Source organism: Cebidichthys violaceus, unplaced genomic scaffold, assembly GCF_023349555.1.
Source record: "Cebidichthys violaceus isolate CVI_PGR_0920_01 unplaced genomic scaffold, fCebVio1.0.p SCAF_2, whole genome shotgun sequence".
In the NCBI taxonomy this organism is placed as follows: Eukaryota; Metazoa; Chordata; class Actinopteri; order Perciformes; family Stichaeidae; genus Cebidichthys; species Cebidichthys violaceus.
The window spans coordinates 245,974-267,500 of NW_027176372.1; the positions used below are offsets into that span (position 1 = coordinate 245,974).

At 42.9% G+C, this 21,527-nt stretch overlaps 3 protein-coding genes across 5 annotated transcripts in view; 1 reads left to right on the plus strand and 2 right to left on the minus strand.

Moving 5' to 3' along the window:
* Positions 1-329: 329 nt before the first annotated feature.
* matr3l1.2 (matrin 3-like 1.2) lies at positions 330-16,303 on the minus strand. Of its 2 annotated transcripts, none has more exons than XM_068714051.1 (22): positions 16,219-16,303; positions 11,601-12,477; positions 10,285-10,346; positions 10,166-10,204; positions 9,856-9,953; positions 9,542-9,597; positions 8,389-8,505; positions 8,179-8,304; positions 7,915-8,091; positions 7,079-7,203; positions 6,692-7,004; positions 6,205-6,405; positions 6,045-6,135; positions 5,933-5,949; positions 5,250-5,372; positions 5,040-5,168; positions 4,084-4,212; positions 3,674-3,804; positions 2,786-3,062; positions 2,562-2,709; positions 1,876-1,991; positions 330-809 (listed from the first exon to the last, which is right to left on the minus strand). In XM_068714051.1, exons 2-22 carry the CDS (start codon positions 12,375-12,377, stop codon positions 747-749), a joined length of 3,315 nt encoding a protein of 1,104 aa, XP_068570152.1. In that variant the 5' UTR covers positions 12,378-12,477; positions 16,219-16,303; the 3' UTR covers positions 330-746. The 2 variants fall into 2 exon arrangements, with proteins under 2 accessions (XP_068570152.1, XP_068570153.1); XM_068714052.1 differs by having other exon boundaries at positions 11,601-12,480; positions 16,219-16,233.
* Positions 16,304-16,565: 262 nt separating this feature from the next.
* LOC137875824 (polyadenylate-binding protein-interacting protein 2-like) lies at positions 16,566-18,678 on the plus strand. Of its 2 annotated transcripts, none has more exons than XM_068715326.1 (3): positions 16,566-16,665; positions 16,905-17,106; positions 18,159-18,678. In XM_068715326.1, exons 2-3 carry the CDS (start codon positions 16,981-16,983, stop codon positions 18,354-18,356), a joined length of 324 nt encoding a protein of 107 aa, XP_068571427.1. In that variant the 5' UTR covers positions 16,566-16,665; positions 16,905-16,980; the 3' UTR covers positions 18,357-18,678. The 2 variants fall into 2 exon arrangements, with proteins under 2 accessions (XP_068571427.1, XP_068571425.1); XM_068715324.1 differs by having other exon boundaries at positions 16,573-16,674.
* Positions 18,679-19,242: 564 nt separating this feature from the next.
* The window catches only part of exosc3 (exosome component 3), a 2,656-nt gene continuing 371 nt past the window's right edge, over positions 19,243-21,527 (minus strand). Inside the window, exons 2-4 of the mRNA XM_068714054.1 lie at positions 20,257-20,406; positions 19,925-20,076; positions 19,243-19,808 (exon numbers count right to left, since the gene is read on the minus strand). Of these exons, the coding sequence (XP_068570155.1) occupies positions 19,601-19,808; positions 19,925-20,076; positions 20,257-20,406 (510 nt within the window). The 3' untranslated portion in view covers positions 19,243-19,600. The remainder of the gene's footprint in view (positions 19,809-19,924; positions 20,077-20,256; positions 20,407-21,527) is intronic.

Genomic DNA, 21,527 nt, shown 5'->3' on the forward strand with positions numbered 1-21,527 from the left:
TTATAACATACTATGTCTTTTTATGACATACTATACTATGACTTTTTATAACATACTATACTATGACTTTTTATAACATACTATGTCTTTTTATGACATACTATACTATGACTTTTTATAACATACTATACTATGACTTTTTATAACATGCTATGACTTTTTATGACATACTATACTATGACTTTTTATAACATACTATACTATGACTTTTTATAACATGCTATACTATGAAACACTGATTTCTAACATGAAGCTATAAACTGTTCATGTTTTGAATGAGATTCTTCGTGGCAGAAAACATTTTGTAAAAAATAAAACTCACATTTGAGGAAACGGTTTATTTTATAAATCATCCAAATCAAAATAAAAAGTTTAACACATTATTTTCTATAAGGATGAAAAGAAACATGAAGGAATAGTTTGACATTTTTGGAAATTCACTTTCTCCATTTCGTGACATTGAAAGTTTATGTCACTCGTTTACATACAGAAACTGAACGTAAGAACCAGTTTGAGTTGGAACTATTTTCTTGACAAACAGCGTATCCATCCGCCTCGAGCTTCGCTTGTTCCTCAGAAAGTAGTTCCTGTCACATGATAACAGCTCTGAGACAATGATGAAGAGCTTAAAGTACACGACTGAACTCGTCTTCAGTTTACAGTGACGTGAGTTCATCTAACTCGTCTTACAAGTCTGAACATGTGACTAAGATAAAAAGTAGAATAAAAAGTCTTCAGCTGTTCTTCTAGGCGCTCGTCTTCTTCCCTTTCTTCTTCTCTGCTTTGGTCTGTTCTTTCTCCAGATGTTTCTGAAACCACAAACACAACATCTGTCTCAGGGACTCTGTGTCCAACCTTAGAGGTCACTAAAGGTACTGCAGCTTGTTGTAGTCGTCCTGCTGGGTTAGGGTAACTAACTAACCTGCAGCTTGTCGTAGTGCAGGTTAGGGTAACTAACACTACTAACTAACTAACCTGCAGCTTGTCGTAGTGCGGGTTAGGGTAACTAACACTACTAACTAACTAACTAACCTGCAGCTTGTCGTAGTGCGGGTTAGGGTAACTAACACTACTAACTAACTAACCTGCAGCTTGTCGTAGTGCGGGTTAGGGTAACTAACACTACTAACTAACTAACCTGCAGCTTGTCGTAGTGCAGGTTAGGGTAACTAACACTACTAACTAATTAACTAACCTGCAGCTTGTCGTAGTGCAGGTTAGGGTAACTAACACTACTAACTAACTAACCTGCAGCTTGTTGTAGTGCGGGTTAGGATAACTAACACTACTAACTAACTAACCTGCAGCTTGTCGTAGTGCAGGTTAGGGTAACTAACACTACTAACTAATTAACTAACCTGCAGCTTGTCGTAGTACAGGTTAGGGTAACTAACTAACTAACCTGCAGCTTGTCGTAGTGCAGGTTAGGGTAACTAACACTACTAGCTAACTAACCTGCAGCTTGTCGTAGTGCGGGTTAGGGTAACTAACACTACTAACTAACCTGCAGCTTGTCGTAGTGCAGGTTAGGGTAACTAACACTACTAACTAATTAACTAACCTGCAGCTTGTCATAGTGCAGGTTAGGGTAACTAACACTACTAACTAACTAACCTGTAGCTTGTCGTAGTGCGGGTTAGGGTAACTAACACTACTAACTAACTAACCTGCAGCTTGTCGTAGTGCGGGTTAGGGTAACTAACACTACTAACTAACTAACCTGCAGCTTGTCGTAGTGCGGGTTAGGGTAACTAACACTACTAACTAACCTGCAGCTTGTCATAGTGCGGGTTACGGTAACTAACACTACTAACTAACTAACCTGCAGCTTGTCGTAGTGCGGGTGACGGTAACTAACACTACTAACTAACTAACCTGCAGCTTGTCGTAGTGCGTGCGGCTGCTGCAGTGCGTCTTCTTGGCCGTCTCCTCGTTGGAGTAAAACAGGAAACAGACTCTGCAGTAAAAACCCGTCTTCACGTGTTCAACACCTGAAAACATGAAATATGATTAAAAACAATAAAGATCTCTGATTGTGTTTAATGTCATAAATCATGACATCATCACCAACATGACAACAGTTTACATCCAGTAAAGTTAAATATTTTAAAAAAAGTCAGTATTAGTCAATAAATCTGTCGTTTTTAAAGCACAAACAATTCATTAATTTGTGAAAATACTATATATATTTTATGGATCAAACAATGAATAAAAGTTATAAAAGTTAATTGAATCTAAAATAAGTTTGTGATGAGATGAAGAAAAGCAACAAATGTTCAGAAGAGGAAACATTTATTTGAACTTTATATCTTTGATTATTGACTAACAGCTGTTTAACAGCTAATTATTATTATAAATGATTATTAATATAAATTATTATTAATAATAATTAATATAAATAATAAAACATATGAAACAAGTGACATTATTTATTAATAATAATATATTATATAATTATTATGAATAATATTTATTAATATTAATAATTATAAATACATAATGATAATAATGTATGAAACGTGACGTTTATGAATAATAATTATAATAATGTGTCTCCTCACCAATGGGCGTGTTGGGCTCGTGGGGGGGCAGCGGTAGAGACGCCACACTGGGTTTGTTTTCAGCCGGCGGGGGGGCGTCGGCCTCTCCATTGTGATTGGACGACGTCTCCATCTGCTCCGCCTCCTTTAGTTCCGCCTCCTTTAGCCCCTGCAGACAGACAGACAGACATTGAACGCATCATCACAGACTCAAATCAATCACGTCAATAAAAGACTAAACTCACTTCCTGATCAGAGACTTCAGGAATCTTCTCTGAAGACTTTTCTTCTTTGTTCTCCTCTTCCTCCTTCTGCTCCTCCTCTTCTTCCTCCTTATGCTCCTCCTCCTCTGGTTTCTTCTCCTCCACCTCCTTCTGCTGCTCCTCCTTTTCTGGTTCCTCCTCCTCCTCCTCCTCTAGTTTCTCCTCCTTAGATCTCTTAGCAGGAGGTTCTTCAGGATGTTTGGAGGATTTAGGAGACATGCTGTTGTTCTCTCTCTTGGTTCTGTCCAGACATCGATGTCTAAAAACAACAGATACAGTTCATGTTCTCACACTGAAGTCATGGATTCATCCATTATCTTTGTTTTCACCACATGAACCAACATTATCCGTCCATTCAGGGTGGCCATGAGGACCATGAGGACCACGAGGGTCATGAGGACCACGAGGGTCATGAGGACCAGGAGGGTCATGAGGACCACGAGGGTCATGAGGACCACAAGGACCAGGATGGTCATGAGGACCATGAGGACCAGGAGGGTCATGAGGACCAGGATGGTCATGAGGACCACGAGGTTCATGAGGACCATGAGGGTCATGAAGACCAGGAGGACCATGAGGACCAGGGGGGTCATGAGGACCACAAGGGTCATGAGGACCACGAGGACCAGGATGGTCATGAGGACCACGAGGGTCATGAGGACTACGAGGGTCATGAGAACCAGGATGGTCATGAGGACCACGAGGAGCAGGAGGATCATGACGACCATGAGGACCACTGAATTTACGGATACAGACGTTGAACTTTACACAGAAGTTTGTTCAACATATCTTCAGATGTTATAACTTATTTCACAGCCAGAACCTTCAGCATTGAGACAGAAGTTGTTCACCACAGAAGAAGAAACTCACCCGTGTTTGAGCCGTCTGTACTTCCTGCTGACGTAGACCGTCAGACGTTTCCCGTTGAACCTCGGAGGATTCGTTTTGCAATCTTCTGCCATTTTCTCTGCCTCCTCAGCTTTCTCCATCTCTATGAAACACTGTGACACATGAGACAGTTCAGACTTCTGAAGGGCTGGCTCAGGTTTATAGTTAGGGCTGGTTCAGGTCTATAGTTAGGGCTGGTTCAGGTCTATAGTTAGGGCTGGTTCAGGTCTATAGTTAGGGCTGGCTCAGGTCTATAGTTAGGGCTGGCTCAGGTCTATAGTTAGGGCTGGCTCAGGTTTATAGTTAGAGCTGGCTCAGGTTTATAGTTAGAGCTGGCTCAGGTTTATAGTTAGGGCTGCTTCAGGTTCATAGTCCTGGTTCTGGTTTTGTACCTCTCTCTTCAGCCTGTTGAGGAAATACTTCTTTACTCTCCCGAACGGCTCTGCCAGTTTCAAGATGGCGTCATCAGAGTATTTAGTGTTGGGGATCTGACCCACGTAGACCACCCTGCTGGATCCGCACTGAGGAGACAGGAGACAAGGAGGAGACATCAAGACTGAGTTTGGATGAAACTAACAGAGAGTTTAAAAGATGAAACTAACAGAGTTTAAAAGATGAAACTAACAGAGAGTTTAAAAGATGAAACTAACAGAGAGTTTAAAAGATGAAACTAACAGAGAGTTTAAAAGATGAAACTAACAGAGTTTAAAAGATGAAACTAACAGAGTTTAAAAGATGAAACTAACAGAGAGTTTAAAGGATGAAACTAACAGAGAGTTTAAAGGATGAAACTAACAGAGAGTTTAAAGGATGAAACTAACAGAGAATTTAAAGGATGAAACTAACAGAGAGTTTAAAGGATGAAACTAACAGAGTTTAAAGGATGAAACTAACAGAGTTTAAAGGATGAAACTAACAGAGTTTAAAGGATGAAACTAACAGAGTTTAAAGGATGAAATTAACAGAGTTTAAAAGATGAAACTAACAGAGAGTTTAAAGGATGAAACTAACAGAGAGTTTAAAGGATGAAACTAACAGAGAGTTTAAAGGATAAAACTAACAGAGAGTTTAAAGGATGAAACTAACAGAGTTTAAAGGATAAAACTAACAGAGAGTTTAAAGGATGAAACTAACAGAGTTTAAAGGATGAAACTAACTTTTATTTGTTTAAACACCTTTTTGTCTCACAAACACAAAGTTGAACCCTCAGAATCACGTGAAGACGTCACATGACTGGTTTTAAAATTAAGAAGCAGCTCAGGTAGAATGAAGGTCTGTAGATTTAGGATCAGACCTGGTCTCACAGGGTTCCCTCTGAACCACGAACCAGCACTGAGGACAGGCTCACCTGGATGGTTGGGTAGCTCAGAGAGTGACTGACTCTCACCGGTCGACCGCACACCGACGCCGTGATGTTACTGTTGTAGAAGCCGGCCATCGCTCGAGCTTCTTCTTCTGTGGTGAACTGAAGGTACGCCTGAAGAACAAAGCACGGAACGTTACTGCATGTTCCTCTCTGCGGGGTACATTGGTCATTTAACTGTAACAGCTGGTCTACCTCTGGTCTCAGGTCCAGAACCAGGTGTTTCACCACCTTCCCAAAAGGTTTGGCGAGTCCCTGAAGCTCGTTCATGAAGTTATAACCTCGTCTGAAACCCACGATGTTCACTACTCTCATACCCTGAAGGAGGAGGAGGAGGAGAAGAGGAAGGAGGAGGAGAAGAAGAGGAAGGAGGATGAGGAGGAGAATAAGAAGGAGAGAGGGAGGAGGAGGAGAAGGAGAAGAAGCAGGAGAAGAAACAGGAGGAGGAGAATAAGAAGGAGGAGCATAAGGAGGGAGGAGGAGGAGAAGCAGCAGAAGAAGAAGCAGGAGGAGAAGAAGAAGAAAGAGGGAGGAGGAGGAGAAGAAGAAGCAGGAGCAGCAGAAGAAGAAGCAGGAGAAGCAGAGAAGAAGGAGAAGAAGAAGCAGGAGAAGCAGGAGAAGAAGAAGAAGAAGTAGCAGAAGAAGAAGAAGAAGAAAAAGAAGAAGCAGCAGAAGAAGAAGAAGAAAAGGAAGAAGCAGCAGCAGAAGAAGAAGAAGCAGCAGCAGCAGCAGCAGCAGCAGCAGCAGGAGAAGAAGAAGAAGCAGAAGCAGCAGCAGGAGAAGAAGAAGAAGAAGCATGTCAGAGGTCATAAGAGTTGCAGACAGAACCACAGAAACAATCCTCAGCTGTCGTCTCTCTGGAGGACTCAGATACTCACTCCTCTCCTGGTGTTGTCTGCAAACAAGAGGAGACACAAACACAGGATGAGCTTCAGCTTTCCTCTGAACACATGAAGAAGAGTAATAACACTCATGTAAATATTCAGGTACCGGTGGAGTCGGACTCTCCGTCCGCTTCGTCCTCGTCCAGTTCGTCCAGCGTCACAAAGTCCTCCATGTTCTCCAGGAAGTCTCGATCGAACTGAACAGAAACATCATGTTTCATATTCACAAATAAATAAATATTTATTATAGCAGAATGTTAACGTACCTGGTCAGCAGGTAGGTCTCCCTCCACCGTCTCTGAACCGTCTCCTGGTTCTGCGTCCGGTTCTTCTTCTTTGTTCTCGTGTTCCTCAGCAGAGACGTCGGTTTCTGTCCGTCCCTCTGGCTCCGCCTCCTGCCTGACCTCAACTTCAGCCCCGCCCACATCTCCAGGTGCGTCTTCTGTGACATCCTCACCGCCAAGAACCTGCGTGTTCATGAACGTGTTCAGGGAGAGCCGGCATCGATCAGGTGATCAATGGAGGAGGTGTTTTATTTTGAAATCTGACATGAAGATGAGCTGCATTTTATTTTGTTAGAAAATTATTTAAATACTTTAAGAGTAACTGAGTCAAAATTAAACAAAATAAACTTTATAAAGTTCATCATTAATAGTATTATAGATGTGTAGTATCACTTATGTTTTAATAATATAATTTTTATCACTTTTTATTGTCCTGATGACTCATTTGTTGACCTCCATGTCTTCTCACCTCCTCCTGTTTGACCTCCTCCTGCTGCTCCTCTGCTGCTCCTTGTGGCTCCTCCCCCTCTGCATCTCCATCAGTAACCTGCTCCTCCTCCTCCTCCCCATCCATCACTCCTGACACCTCCTCCTCCTCCTCTGCTGCAGGTTGTTGCTCCTCAGGCTTAAGCTCCTCTTCCTCCTCCTCCTTCTTCTTCTCCTCTCTGGTCCTGGATGAGGATTTGGATGAGGAGGTCTTGTGGGGGTTGTTGGTGGAGGTCCTGGTTCCGGAGCTGCTGCTCCTCTGGCTTCGACCGTCTCCTCCTTGTCTCCGGTTCACCCTGAAACACAGAAGAGAGGTTCAGTGATGGTGATGATGAAGAAGATGGTGACGATGGTGATGAAGAAGACTCACGTCAGGGTCTTGTACTTGGTGCAGACGTTGAGGCGGATCGGTCTCCCTTTGATGGTGAGCGGGTTCACGCTATAATACTTCACCAACATCTCAGCGTCCTCAGGAGAACCCAGCTGGACAAACGCCTGGAGGACCAATAGAAGAGACGGATCGACTGTGAGTCTAGAACTGATGAAGATCAGGTCTACCTGGTCGGTTAAGAACAGGTGAACCTGATGAAGACTGATGAAGATCAGGTCTACCTGGTCGGTTAAGAACAGGTGAACCTAATGAAGACTGATGAAGATCAGGTCTACCTGGTCAGTTAAGAGCAGGTGAACCTGATGAAGACTGATGAAGATCAGGTCTACCTGGTAGGTTAAGAACAGGTGAACCTGATGAAGACTGATGAAGATCAGGTCTACCTGGTCGGTTAAGAACAGGTGAACCTGATGAAGACTGATGAAGATCAGGTCTACCTGGTCGATTAAGAACAGGTGAACCTGATGAAGACTGATAAAGATCAGGTCTACCTGGTCAGTTAAGAACAGGTGAACCTGATGAAGACTGATAAAGATCAGGTCTACCTGGTCAGTTAAGAACAGGTGAACCTGATGAAGACTGATGAAGATCAGGTCTACCTGGTTAGTTAAGAACAGGTGAACCTGATGAAGATTGATAAAGATCAGGTCTACCTGGTCAGTTAAGAACAGGTGAACCTGATGAAGACTGATGAAGATCAGGTCTACCTGGTTAGTTAAGAACAGGTGAACCTGATGAAGATTGATAAAGATCAGGTCTACCTGGTCAGTTAAGAACAGGTGAACCTGATGAAGACTGATGAAGATCAGGTCTACCTGGTCGGTTAAGAACAGGTGTTTCTCCACGACTCCGAAGCGTCCAGCGACTGTCAGCAGCTCCTTCTTCTTCTCCTCCTCTCTGGGCAGGTTGGAGAAGAACACCACCTGACTGCCTTGTCCTTTGACCTCCCTGATGGGTCGGTCCACGGACCTGTCGGCGGCCCGCTCGTCCTTCTGAGGGTGAGACAGACACACAGACAGGTGAGTCTTAGGTACGGAGGGACAGAGTGTACCCGAGGACACGCCTGCAGGCTGCAGTACCTCGATGACCAGCAGCCTCCTGGACAGGTAGAAAGTGACCGGCTTCCCATACAGAGCCGCCTGGTGCTGCTCGTAGTAGGTCACCATGTCCACAGCCTCCTCGTGGCTGCTCATCTCCAGGAAGGCCTGGTGGAGACACAACGTGGGGGGTGAGAACACACTGAACACCGGGGTGGAGCCTGACTAGACCAGAGAGGGGGTTCAACTCACCTGGTTCTTCAGGACCAGGTATTCCGTCAGGAGGCCGAACGGCTCGGTGAAGGAGAACAAAGTCTTGTTGCTCAAAGGCTTCCTGTCATACTTCACCACCACCACTCTGCTCCTCAGCTGAGGACAGAACACACAACGTAACATGACGTAATGCATCATACGTGGTTTATTACATCATGATGACGTAATGCATCATACATGGTGTATTACATCATGATGACGTAATGCATCATACATGGTGTATTACATCATGACGTAATGCATCATACGTGGTGTATTACATCATGATGACGTAATGCATCATACGTGGTGTATTACATCATGATGACGTAATGCATCATACGTGATGTATTACATCATGATGAAGTAATGCATCATACGTGGTGTATTACATCATGATGACGTAATGCATCATACGTGATGTATTACATCATGATGACGTAATGCATCATACGTGATGTATTACATCATGATGAAGTAATGCATCATACGTGGTGTATTACATCATGATGACGTAATGCATCATACGTGGTGTATTACGTCATGATGACGTAATGCATCATACGTGGTGTATTACGTCATGATGACGTAATGCATCATACGTGGTGTATTACGTCATGATGACGTAATGCATCATACGTGGTGTATTACGTCATGATGATGTAATGCATCATACGTGGTGTATTACGTCATGATGACGTAATGCATCATACATGGTGTATTACATCATTATGATGTAATGCATCATACGTGGTATATTACATCATTATGATGTAATGCATCATACGTGGTATATTACATCATGATGACGTAATGCATCATACGTGGTGTATTACATCATGATGACATAATGCATCATACGTGGTGTATTACGTCATGACATAATGCATCATACATGGTGTATTACGTCATGATGACGTAATGCATCATACGTGGTGTATTACGTCATGATGACGTAATGCATCATACGTGATGTATTACGTCATGATGACGTAATGCATCATACGTGGTGTATTACGTCATGACGTAATGCATCATACGTGATGTATTACGTCATGATGACGTAATGCATCATACGTGGTGTATTACATCATGATGAAGTAATGCATCATACGTCATCTTTAACCAGACCAGTTAAAGAGGACCAGCTGACCTTATTCTGTCCAGACTGGTTCTTTCCTGACAGACCAGGACCTCCTCCACCTCCTCCTGACACACACAAACACACACACACACACACACACACACACACACACACACACACACACACACACACACACACAGAACGTTAGTCTAAAGACCCCTCACTGATATAATAATAATAATAATAAAATAATAAAAATATAATAATAATAATAATAACACTAATAATAATGATAATATAATAATAATGATAATAATAACACTAATAATAATATAATAATAATATAATAATAACAATGATACTCATAATAACAAATCTCTTGCCCCAGCTGGAGGACATCCCTCCTCCTGTCTGAGCTGAAGAAATGGGGGCCGGTCCCAGCAACCCTGCAGACATGTTGGGGGGGTCCAGAAGACTCCCACTGGAACAGAGACACAGTTAGAAACAGGACGTTCTAAAGCAGACGTTCCTCTAAGAACCTGTGAGCTCTACGTTCTACAAAGTAGAAGTTCTTTCATGTTTCCACATCTGAACGTGTTTAACCTAGTAGAGTTCTCTCAGTAATATTACCCATTATATTTTACACACACGGACCTCTCTCTAAAGACCCGGAGGTGGTTTCCTGTCTCTTACCTTCTACCTGAAGACCTTCCAGGGTCCCAGTCTGGATACCTGAAAGAAGAACCACACAGAGCATCACTACAGGTCCACCAGAAGCTTCTCTGAGACATCAAACCGTGTCAGAGACTCACATGTTGAGCAGCAGCCGTCTGTTCTCATCGTGTCGTAGTCCGTTAGTGTGCTGGTTCCACTCCTACGGGTCCAAACACACAGTTAACTAGAACCTAGACCTGAACCTGAACCAGAACCTAAACCTGAACCGGTCCGCCTGTTAAAGGAACAGTCCTCACAAACACAGAAACATTGAATAGAAATCTGCTGCTTTTAACGCCTGAAATGTGACCAGGATTATTGTTAATATTAATATTATTATTATTATCACATTCATGAAGCACCGCGGCTGACAAATCCCTTATTGAATCCATCTTTAAACTCTTTGTGGCTCCACAGAAAATAAACTGACATCAGTGAGATGTTTGAGATCTGAGAGATGTTTGAGATCAGAGAGATGTTTGAGATCTGAGAGATGTTTGAGAGATGTTTGAGATCTGAGAGATGTTTGAGATCAGAGAGATGTTTGAGATCTTAGAGATGTTTGAGATCTGAGAGATGTTTGAGATCTGAGAGATGTTTGAGAGATGTTTGAGATCAGAGAGATGTTTGAGATCTGAGAGATGTTTGAGATCTGAGAGATGTTTGAGATCAGAGAGATGTTTGAGATCAGAGAGATGTTTGAGATCTGAGAGATGTTTGAGATCTGAGAGATGTTTGAGATCTGAGAGATGTTTGAGATCTGAGAGATGTTTGAGATCTGAGAGATGTTTGAGATCTGAGAGATGTTCGAGATCTGAGAGATGTTCGAGATCAGAGAGATGTTCGAGATCTGAGAGATGTTCGAGATCAGAGAGATGTTTGAGATCTGAGAGATGTTTGAGATCTGAGAGATGTTTGAGATCAGAGAGATGTTTGAGATCAGAGAGATGTTTGAGATCTGAGAGATGTTTGAGATCTGAGAGATGTTTGAGATCAGAGAGATGTTTCTTTAGAGTCTCTGTGGTTTGATAACTAGAGAATAAACAGGTCCAACTCGTTAAAGAAGAGGTCTAAACCCCCTAAAAAGATTCAATAAGGGATTCAATGATCCACCTCCAATGAGAACACTATTGAGTGATGTCATCGTGTAAACAGCTGCTAATTGGTCAGGATTACTTCTATGTCTCTGACCTCCACATGTGTAGAAATGTGTCCTAAACAACGTGAAGACATGTCTAGGTGGAAAACGAGTAGATAACAAGTGACGTTCAGGGTCACTTCAGAAGATCAGTAGAATCAGTGTGAGAGAATGTGAAGACATGCTGTGAGCTTGTAGGAAACATGGCGGAGGACTCCCACCAGAAGACTGAACCCTGAGTTAGTCCCAGAAGAGAGGAGGCTGGTGGGTACTCACCATGGTGGAGTGAACGTCAAAGTCGCAAAGAGAGCACACGTGGGGCAACATGGGGGGTGTGACCCCCAAGAAGTCTTGGATCTTCCCGTTGGACGGGGGGCCCATTCTCCTGTTCCTACTAAAGCCGGTGTCGGAGGTCTGCGGCCCCATGCTGAGCCCCCCGTAGGAGTCATGGTGGGAAAGCTCAGAGTACGGCCTGTCTCTGCTGCCCCCCCCACCGCCGCCGCCGTAGTTCAAGCCGTAGCCCCGGCCGGGAGCACCGTCCTGCAGTGAACTGTACCCAAAGTCTGCAGAGGTCTGGACCCGGGCTGAATCGGGACCCAGAGAAGAAGGACCGCCCATCCTCCCCACGTGGTCCCAGCCGTCCCGTCCTCCTCGGTACCCGCCGCCGGAGGACATGGAGGACGTGGCCCCCCCCCGCCGCTCTCCTGCGTCCCCCTTGCGGCTCTTGAGCTGCATGAGGATGCGCGGCAGCGTCTCCACGCTGATGTCCTCTTCTGGGATCTCGGCCAGAGCGTCCAGGTCGGAGGGCGACAGCCCCAAGCTGGCAAACAGCTTCATGGTGTTGCCGATGTGGCTACCGCCGCCACGCCGGGACATCTGGGGGTCCTGGTTGTCCATGCCGCCGCCCACCCCCACACCTGAGGCCACGCCCCCCATCTGCCGACCGGATCGCTGCTCGTTCATGTTGAAGTTCAAGGTCTCTGCGGCGGCCAGGAGCCCCCGGCCCACGGCGAAGTGCTTCTGACCCCCGTCTGACTGCGACTTCTGAGACATGACGCCGCTGTCCGGCTCGTTTTCAGTACAAGAGTCAAGATAAAGAAGCTCAAAAGGATCTGAACGTTAGCGTCCCTGAATGTCCTCTTCTCTGGATCTTCTGCTGAAACACAAGGAGGTAGAGACGCTCTGAAACGTGGCCTCGACTAAGAAACACAGACCACCAGACCAGAAGCTCTGAGGACCGCTAACGAAGAAGCAGACTTTGGATTCATTCACAGTCGGCTGAGCAGACGTGAGCTGGGATCACTGGGACATGAGAAGACAATTATAAGGAGGCTAGGAAAGGAGACAGAAGAGGCTGTGAAGAGTGAGAGTCCACCTTTAGACTGGAGGAAACATCCTCATTGAAAGAGGAGAAACTCTGAGAGCCAGCGGGTCAGAGAGATCAAATCATTTCTCTTAAGCTTTAAAAGTTAAAGAATTCATAAAACGTCCAATTACAACGAAAGAAGGGGATGAATGCACCAAACCAGAAACACTCAGTATTTTACACTGGTGGAAGAAGTAGATCCTTCACTGAAGTAAAAGTACATCAAGTACAAGTACATCAAACCTCTCTGAGATCATCATGTGTTTGTAGCGTCTCCGTCCAGTGAGAACCTCGTACCTCTAGACAAGAACAGCTTTTAGTAATGTAGTGCTGTAGTACTGTAGTACTCAGTGCTGTAGTACTGTAGTGCTGTAGTACTGTAGTACTCAGTGCTGTAGTGCTGTAGTAATGTAGTACTGTAGTGCTGTAGTAATGTAGTAATGTAGTGCTGTAGCGCTGTAGTACTCAGTGCTGTAGTACTGTAGTGCTGTAGTACTGTAGTACTCAGTGCTGTAGTAATGTAGTGCTGTAGTACTGTAGTACTCAGTGCTGTAGTACTCTAGTGCTGTAGTACTGCAGTACTGTAGTGCTGTAGTACTGTAGTACTGCAGTACTGTAGTACTCAGTGCTGTAGTACTGTTGTAATGTAGTACTGTAGTACTCAGTGCTGTAGTACTGTAGTAATGTAGTGCTGTAGTACTATAGTACTGTAGTGTTGTAGTACTGTAGTAATGTAGTACTCAGTGCTGTAGTACTCTAGTGCTGTAGTACTGCAGAACTGTAGTGCTATAGTACTGTAGTGCTGTAGTACTCTAGTACTCAGTGCTGTAGTAATGTAGTGCTGTAGTGCTGTAGTACTCAGTGCTGTACTAATGTAGTACTGTAGTGCTGTAGTAATGTAGTACTGTAGTGCTGTAGTACTGTAGTAATGTAGTGCTGTAGTACTGCAGTACTGTAGTAATGTAGTGCTGTAGTAATGTAGTACTGTAGTAATGTAGTGCTGAAGTACTGCAGTACTGTAGTAATGTAGTAATGTAGTGCTGTAGTACTGTAGTAATGTAGTGCTGTAGTAATGTAGTGCTGTAGTGCTGTAGTACTGTAGTGCTGTAGTAATGTAGTGCTGTAGTGCTGTAGTACTGTAGTGCTGTAGTAATGTAGTGCTGTAGTACTGCAGTACTGTAGTAATGTAGTGCTGTAGTAATGTAGTACTGTAGTAATGTAGTGCTGAAGTACTGCAGTACTGTAGTAATGTAGTAATGTAGTGCTGTAGCACTGTAGTAATGTAGTGCTGTAGTAATGTAGTGCTGTAGTGCTGTAGTACTGTAGTGCTGTAGTAATGTAGTGCTGTAGTGCTGTAGTACTGTAGTAATGTAGTAATGTAGTGCTGTAGTGCTGTAGTACTGTAGTACTGCAGTACTGTAGTACTCAGTGCTGTAGTAATGTAGTGCTGTAGTACTGTAGTGCTGTAGTAATGTAGTGCTGTAGGACTATAGTGTTGTAGTACTCAGTGCTGTAGTACTGTAGTGCTATAGTGCTGTAGTACTCTAGTGCTGTAGTACTGCAGAACTGTAGTGCTATAGTACTGTAGTGCTGTAGTACTCAGTGCTGTAGTAATGTAGTACTGTAGTGCTGTAGTAATGTAGTACTGTAGTGCTGTAGTACTGTAGTAATGTAGTGCTGTAGTACTGCAGTACTGTAGTAATGTAGTGCTGTAGTAATGTAGTACTGTAGTAATGTAGTGCTGAAGTACTGCAGTACTGTAGTAATGTAGTAATGTAGTGCTGTAGTACTGTAGTGCTGTAGTAATGTAGTGCTGTAGTGCTGTAGTACTGTAGTGCTGTAGTAATGTAGTGCTGTAGTGCTGTAGTACTGTAGTACTGTAGTACTGTAGTAATGTAGTGCTGTAGTGCTGTAGTACTGTAGTGCTGTAGTAATGTAGTGCTGTAGTGCTGTAGTACTGTAGTACTGCAGTACTCAGTGCTGTAGTAATGTAGTGCTGTAGTACTGTAGTAATGTAGTGCTGTAGTACTATAGTGTTGTAGTACTCAGTGCTGTAGTACTGTAGTGCTATAGTGCTGTAGTACTCTAGTGCTGTAGTACTGCAGAACTGTAGTGCTATAGTACTGTAGTGCTGTAGTACTCTAGTACTCAGTGCTGTAGTAATGTAGTGCTGTAGTACTCAGTGCTGTAGTAATGTAGTACTGTAGTGCTGTAGTAATGTAGTACTATAGTGCTGTAGTACTGTAGTAATGTAGTGCTGTAGTACTGCAGTACTGTAGTAATGTAGTGCTGTAGTAATGTAGTACTGTAGTAATGTAGTGCTGAAGTACTGCAGTACTGTAGTAATGTAGTAATGTAGTGCTGTAGTACTGTAGTAATGTAGTGCTGTAGTAATGTAGTGCTGTAGTGCTGTAGTACTGTAGTGCTGTAGTAATGTAGTGCTGTAGTACTGTAGTGCTGTAGTAATGTAGTAATGTAGTGCTGTAGTACTGTAGTGCTGTAGTACTGTACTGTAGTACTCAGTGCTGTAGTAATGTAGTGCTGTAGTACTGTAGTGCTGTAGTAATGTAGTGCTGTAGTACTATAGTGTTGTAGTACTCAGTGCTGTAGTACTGTAGTGCTATAGTGCTGTAGTACTCAGTGCTGTAGTACTGTAGTACTCAGTGCTGTAGTACTATAGTGCTGTAGTAATGTAGTAATATAGTACTGTAGTACTATAGTGCTGTAGTAATGTAGTGCTGTAGTAATGTAGTACTATAGTACTGTAGTGCTGTAGTACTATAGTGCTGTAGTAATGTAGTACTATAGTACTGCAGTACTATAGTAGTGTAGTACTCAGTGCTGTAGTACTATAGTACTGTAGTACTGTAGTAATGTAGTGCTGTAGTACAGTAGTACTGTAGTACAGCTCTGAGAGGAGGACCCGTGTGGAGGATAAAAGACACAAACAGATCCTCGTCATGATATCTCATCATCTGTCTGAACTGGAGGACAAAACTGTCTTCAGGTTTGCTGAGAACACAACTTCATCAGTTTAATAACACGTGAAGAAGAAACATTAAACATATCTGGAGACACGTGGTTCTCACTGGACAGGAACAGAAATGAACAAGTAATAAGATGTAGAAGAATATGGAAATACTCAAGTCATGTACAAGTACCTCGATTGTGGACTGAAGTGCAGCACTTAAGTAAATGTACTTAGTAACGTTCCACCACTGAGAAGCTGTAAGTTAACATATAATATATACATAATATATATATTATTAGATTAAATGAGATAGACTTTATTTCAGACTCAGGGTCGAGGAGAGACAAATACATACAATTATAAGTTAACATGTGTACTAATATTTAGAGAGGAGGAAACGAGAGCTTCTGTGTTGCTAGCAGCTACGCTAACGGTGCTAGCTTTCTTTAGCATACATCGAATCCTAACGTCATTAGCTAATGCTATCCGTGAGCTAGTGCAGTTCATAATCTATATCTATTATAGTTTATATTAGTGCATTTAAACTCCTACGTTACCTTATCCTCATGCGTAGATGAGAGCTAGCTGAAATAACCACACAGCGCAGGACGAGAAGACTGAAGTATCGCGATGTATTCTTCGTCTTCTTCTTTGGTTTTTACTGCGGACTGTAAAAACCGACGATGTAATTCATGTATGCTGCCACCTTCTGGACCGGGTGTGTGTTACACCTCTATATAAGTGTGTGTGTGTGTGTGTGTGTGTGTGTGTGTGTGTGTGTGTGTGTGTGTGTGTGTGTGTATATATATATATATATATATATATAGTTAAAGTGTTCTACTTTCCGATTCTCCAGTCCGGTTGGTTTTAACGGGCCGTGTGAGCACGTGAAGGCAGCAGAGCGGTTTGTCCAATCACAAAGCGAGCACAGCGTGACGTCACCTATGTAAACAAACAATAAGCAGCGCGGCCATTACAGAGGATTTGTTGTGAGGGGGAACCAGGTTTGTGAGGTTAGACCAGCTCCTGTTAGTGTAATAATAATAATAATAATATATATAATAACATTCGTATAAAGTCTCTGCATGTTTGTCTTCGTGTCTTCTGTCCTCGTAACCCTCTTGTTGTGGTGCGTTCACGGTCATCAGCTGGCTGCTAATGTCCGTCTGTCAGCTGACAGACCGGACCAGCTGCTGCTCGGGGGTTCACCGTGTCCTTATGTCCTTGTGTCCTTGTGTCTCAGGTTGGACCGTCAGAGGACAGACTAACGGGGTCCTTGTGTCTCAGGTCGGACAGTCAGAGGACAGACAGACAGGGACATGAGAGACCCGAGACTCAGCATGACGATTAACACCGAGGTGGTTCTGAGCGGACAGTTCATCTCCGACCAGGACCCGTTCGCTGAGTACATGTGGATGGAGAACGAGGAGGAGTTCAACCGGCAGGTGAGACCGACACCTGGTGTCTCTCTGTGTCCTCAGATGACTAACGTGTCCCTCTGTGTTTACATGACTAACATGATGTTTACATGATGTTTACATCATGACTCGCATGATGTTTACATGTTTACATCATGACTAACATGTTTACATGACTAACATGTTTACATGATGTTTACATGACTAACATGTTGTTTACATGACTAACATGTTTACATTTGAAACATGTTTACATGACTCACGTTTACATCATGACTAACATGTTTACATGACTCACATGATGTTTACATGTTTACATCATGACTAACATGCTTATGACTAACATGTTTACATCATGTTTACATCACGACTAACATGTTTACATGACTCACATCATGTTTACATGTTTACATTACATCATGACTAACATGTTTACATGACTAACATGTTTACATGATGTTTACATGTTTACATCATGACTAACATGTTTACATGACACATGTTTACATGTTTACGTCATGACTCACATGTTTACATTATGTTTACATGTCCAACATGTTTACATGACTAACATGTTTACGTGTTTACATGACTAACATGTTTACATGACTAACATGTTTACATGACTAACATTATGTTTACATTATGTTAACATGCCTCGCATGTTTACATGACTAACATGTTTACATGACTAACATGTTTACGTGATTTTTACATGACTAACATGTTTATATGATGTTTACATGACTAACACGATGTTTGCATGACTAACATGTTTACATGACTAACATGATGTTTACATGTCTAACATGTTTACATGACTAACATGTTTACGTGATTTTTACATGACTAACATGTTTATATGATGTTTACATGACTAACATGTTTACATGACTAACATGTTTACATGTCTAACATGTTTACGTGATGTTTACATGTTTATATGACTAACATGTTAACTTGTACATGTTTACATGACTAACATGTTTACATGATGTTTACATGATGTTTACATGACTCGCATGTTTACATGATGTTTACATGACTAACATGTTGTTTACATGGTGTGTGTGTGTCAGGTGGAGGAGGAGCTGTGGGAGGAGGAGTTCATGGAGCGTTGCTTCCAGGAGATGCTGGAGGAGGAGGAGCAGTGGGAGTGGTTCATCCCGTCCAGAGACCTCCCTCAGCTGCAGGAGGTCAGAGACCTCGTGATGAACAGCAGTCTGAACCCAAACGCCAAGGAGTTCACTCCGGGTATCCAGAAACACATCATGTGACCCCTCCTGGCTCCGCCCCCTCTGTGACATCATCAAGATGTCCGCCGTATTTTTTCAGCCTGACGTGTTGCCAAAGTTCTGATGTCACTGCGATGTGTTCAAGTTCAGAGATGTGTTTGTTAGTTACTGAAGTCCTCTACCTGTCTGTCCAGTACCTACCTGTCTGTCTGTCTCTCTGTCCTCCACCTGTCTCTCAGAACGTAATCAGCTGAGAGTGTTTTTATTTTTTTGTCTTCAGAACAAACAGATTTTTTTTATTTGCATTTTATTTCATAAAACCTAAAAACATGTTCATGTAGAGTTTAGATCCGGTTGTTTTGAGTGTTTTTTTCCCAGCATCCTTTGTGAGGTTTGTTTGTGTTTTTTTTCTAAATGCACATAAAGTATAAAAAAGTATAAAAAGAAAAAAAGTTGTAAAAAAAATATCTATTTTTTCTTAATCTATTTGAAATAAATGTTTATGAAAAAAAAACTGTTTTTCATCATTTGGTCTGAAAATTATTAAAAGTTGAAAAAAACAAACTCAGTTAAAATATAAAACATTTAAAATATTATGAAATTAATTCAATAGTTTGTTTCAAAAATCGACTCAAATCAGTTATTGATCAATAATCATTAATATATATTAAATATAAAATATAATATATATTTAATATACATTAAATATATATAATATATATTTAATTTAATATATATTAAATATAATATATATTACATTTAATATATATTAAACATAAATATAATATATATTAAATATACATATAATATATATTTAATATATACTTATGTTCCGACTGTAAATTAACGAGACGCTGCAGTAAAGTTCTGTCGACATTAAAACATTTCTCTTTTTTCTTCTAAGGAAAGATTCAAAGAGAACAATAAGTTTGTATTTTAACATTTTACTTTTAGAACCAGTGACGTGTTGAATGTGGAACGTTCCTTTAACACAAAGAAGAAAAGAACATTTAGATGTTTTAAAGGAACGCTTCATCTTCATCATCTCTGATGAAGATGAACCAGCTGAGAAGTTTTTAACAGAAGTTTAATTTTCTGATTCTTCTTCACCGACGAGACCAGAACCTGAATACAAGCTGTCCTCTGTGGAACCAGATGCAGGTGTACCTGAGGTCTGATGCGGTCTACAGCTGGTTCAGGTTTATCTACAGGTGTAGCAGGTGGTCCGATGCGGTCTACAGCCGGTTCAGGTTTATCTACAGGTGTAGCAGGTGGTCCGATGCGGTCTACAGCGCCCCCTGTGCCACCCTCCTGAACAGCTGGCGTCTCTGCTGGGCCGTCATGGCGTCGCAGCTCTGCAGCAGGTTGGAGATGACGAGCGTCTGCTGAACGCTGGAGGACTTCACCCACAGACGACCGTTCATCCCGACCACCAGCTCACAGGGGAACAGCTGCTGCAGGTCAGCCAGGACCTCACTGTGGGGGGTCAGCAGTCTGGGGGGGGGGGGGGACCAGGTGAGACAGGACATCACTGTGGGGACTCAGCAGTAGACCAGATGATCCTGGAGTCTCAGGACAGCGTTTCTACACAAACATCTGAGGACGTTTACCTTCTGACAAGTCCCAGAGAGACCGTGAAGACCAGACCTCCTCCTCCAAACACTCCCATCCCATTGGCTCGTCCTGAACCGTCCACACACACCAGCTCCGGCTCCATGTCCTTATTGGCTATGAGGAACTGAGAGAACACCAGGTCACCCACCTGTACAGGTAACACACAAGGGGGAGGAGTTAAAGACGTAGGGAGGGAGGGGCTAACACCAGGTCACCCACCTGTACAGGTAACAGGTGTGACCCCCCATCTGTATCTCACCTGGACCTCTCCTGGTCTCACCTGGACCTCTCAGGGTCTCACCTGGACCTCTCGGGGTCGGGGTCTCACCTGGACGTTGGGTCGGTTCCTCTTGGTGGATCCCTCAAAAGCCAGGTAGGACAGAGACGCCTGCTCACTTCCTCCAAAGTCCACCTTGAAGACGTCTCCCGATTTGACCGTCACGATGCCGATGACAGTCTCGCCTTTAGCGGGGACATACTGAGGACACAGAGGGACAGACTCAGCTCCCATGATGTACTGCTCCAGTACCAGTGTCACACTTTCCTCCAGACTCCTCTCGGGGAACACTGAACTCATTTAAACATGAAGGACTGTGACTCTGAGCTGAGCCTCGGAACCTTCATCAGACTTTAAACAGCTCTCAGAAACAGGTTTGGTCTCCTGAGAAGTCTGGCGTAGAACCGGTTCCTCGAGCACACCCAGAGAGCAGTCGACTCCGGGGCGGATATGTTGTACATGTCATACATATGATGTCGTACATGTGATGTCGTACATGTGATGTCGTAAAATATTTGTAAATGGATTGAATTGAATAAAAAACAGTTTTTGATACTATTCGTGGTTACATGTTTTCCATTAATACATATTCTACATATAGACGTCATGAGCTCTTAACATGTGTAAATTCAATCCATTTACAACATCACATGTACAACATCACATGTACAACATCACATGTATGACGTATGACATGTATGACATCACATGTACAACATCACATGGACAACATCACATGTATGACGTATGACATGTATGACATCACATGTACGACATGTATGACATCACATGTACGACATGTATGACATCACATGTACGACATCACATCACACTTAACATGTGTTGGTCTGTTAGCAGAGAGTTTGATCAGAACATGGAGCTGATGAGGACTGTTGATATAAATACACAAACTGCTTTAATGTTCTCCAGCGTGACTGTAGATTCAAGTCTTGAATAAATTAAACATGTTGTTATTATAGATAGATAGATAGATAGATAGATAGATAGATAGATAGATAGATAGATATATATGTGTTCTGGTCTGGATCTTCCACGCGTATCCGTTCCAGATCCGTCCCGCTGCTCAAGTAGACTCCGATCCGGACCCGTTTTGCGGAGCCTATGATACCTTCGGGGCGGATCCGGAGCGGAGTTAAGTTTGCTATCTGGGGCTAAACGAACTTTTCAGAACCGGGTTCACCGCGGGCCCGGTTCATAAAGAAGAACTTTAACGACTCAACGCGCAGCGTGACGACAAATATCTTTGAGCCGAACTCACGAGCGACCCTAATGATGCGGTCACATGACGCGTCCACGTGCGC

Coding starts and splice junctions, on each gene's coding strand:
- matr3l1.2 (XM_068714051.1), bottom strand. CDS start 12,377: ATGTCTCAGAAGTCGCAGTCAGACGGGGGTCAGAAGCACTTCGCCGTG. Junction 8,305..8,388: donor ACCTGGTCCTGAAGAACCAG/GTGAGTTGAACC, acceptor TGTCTCCACCAG/GCCTTCCTGGAGATGAGCAG. Junction 6,406..6,691: donor AGGAGGTCAAACAGGAGGAG/GTGAGAAGACAT, acceptor ATGAACACGCAG/GTTCTTGGCGGTGAGGATGT.
- LOC137875824 (XM_068715326.1), top strand. CDS start 16,981: ATGAGAGACCCGAGACTCAGCATGACGATTAACACCGAGGTGGTTCTG. Junction 17,107..18,158: donor AGGAGGAGTTCAACCGGCAG/GTGAGACCGACA, acceptor TGTGTGTGTCAG/GTGGAGGAGGAGCTGTGGGA.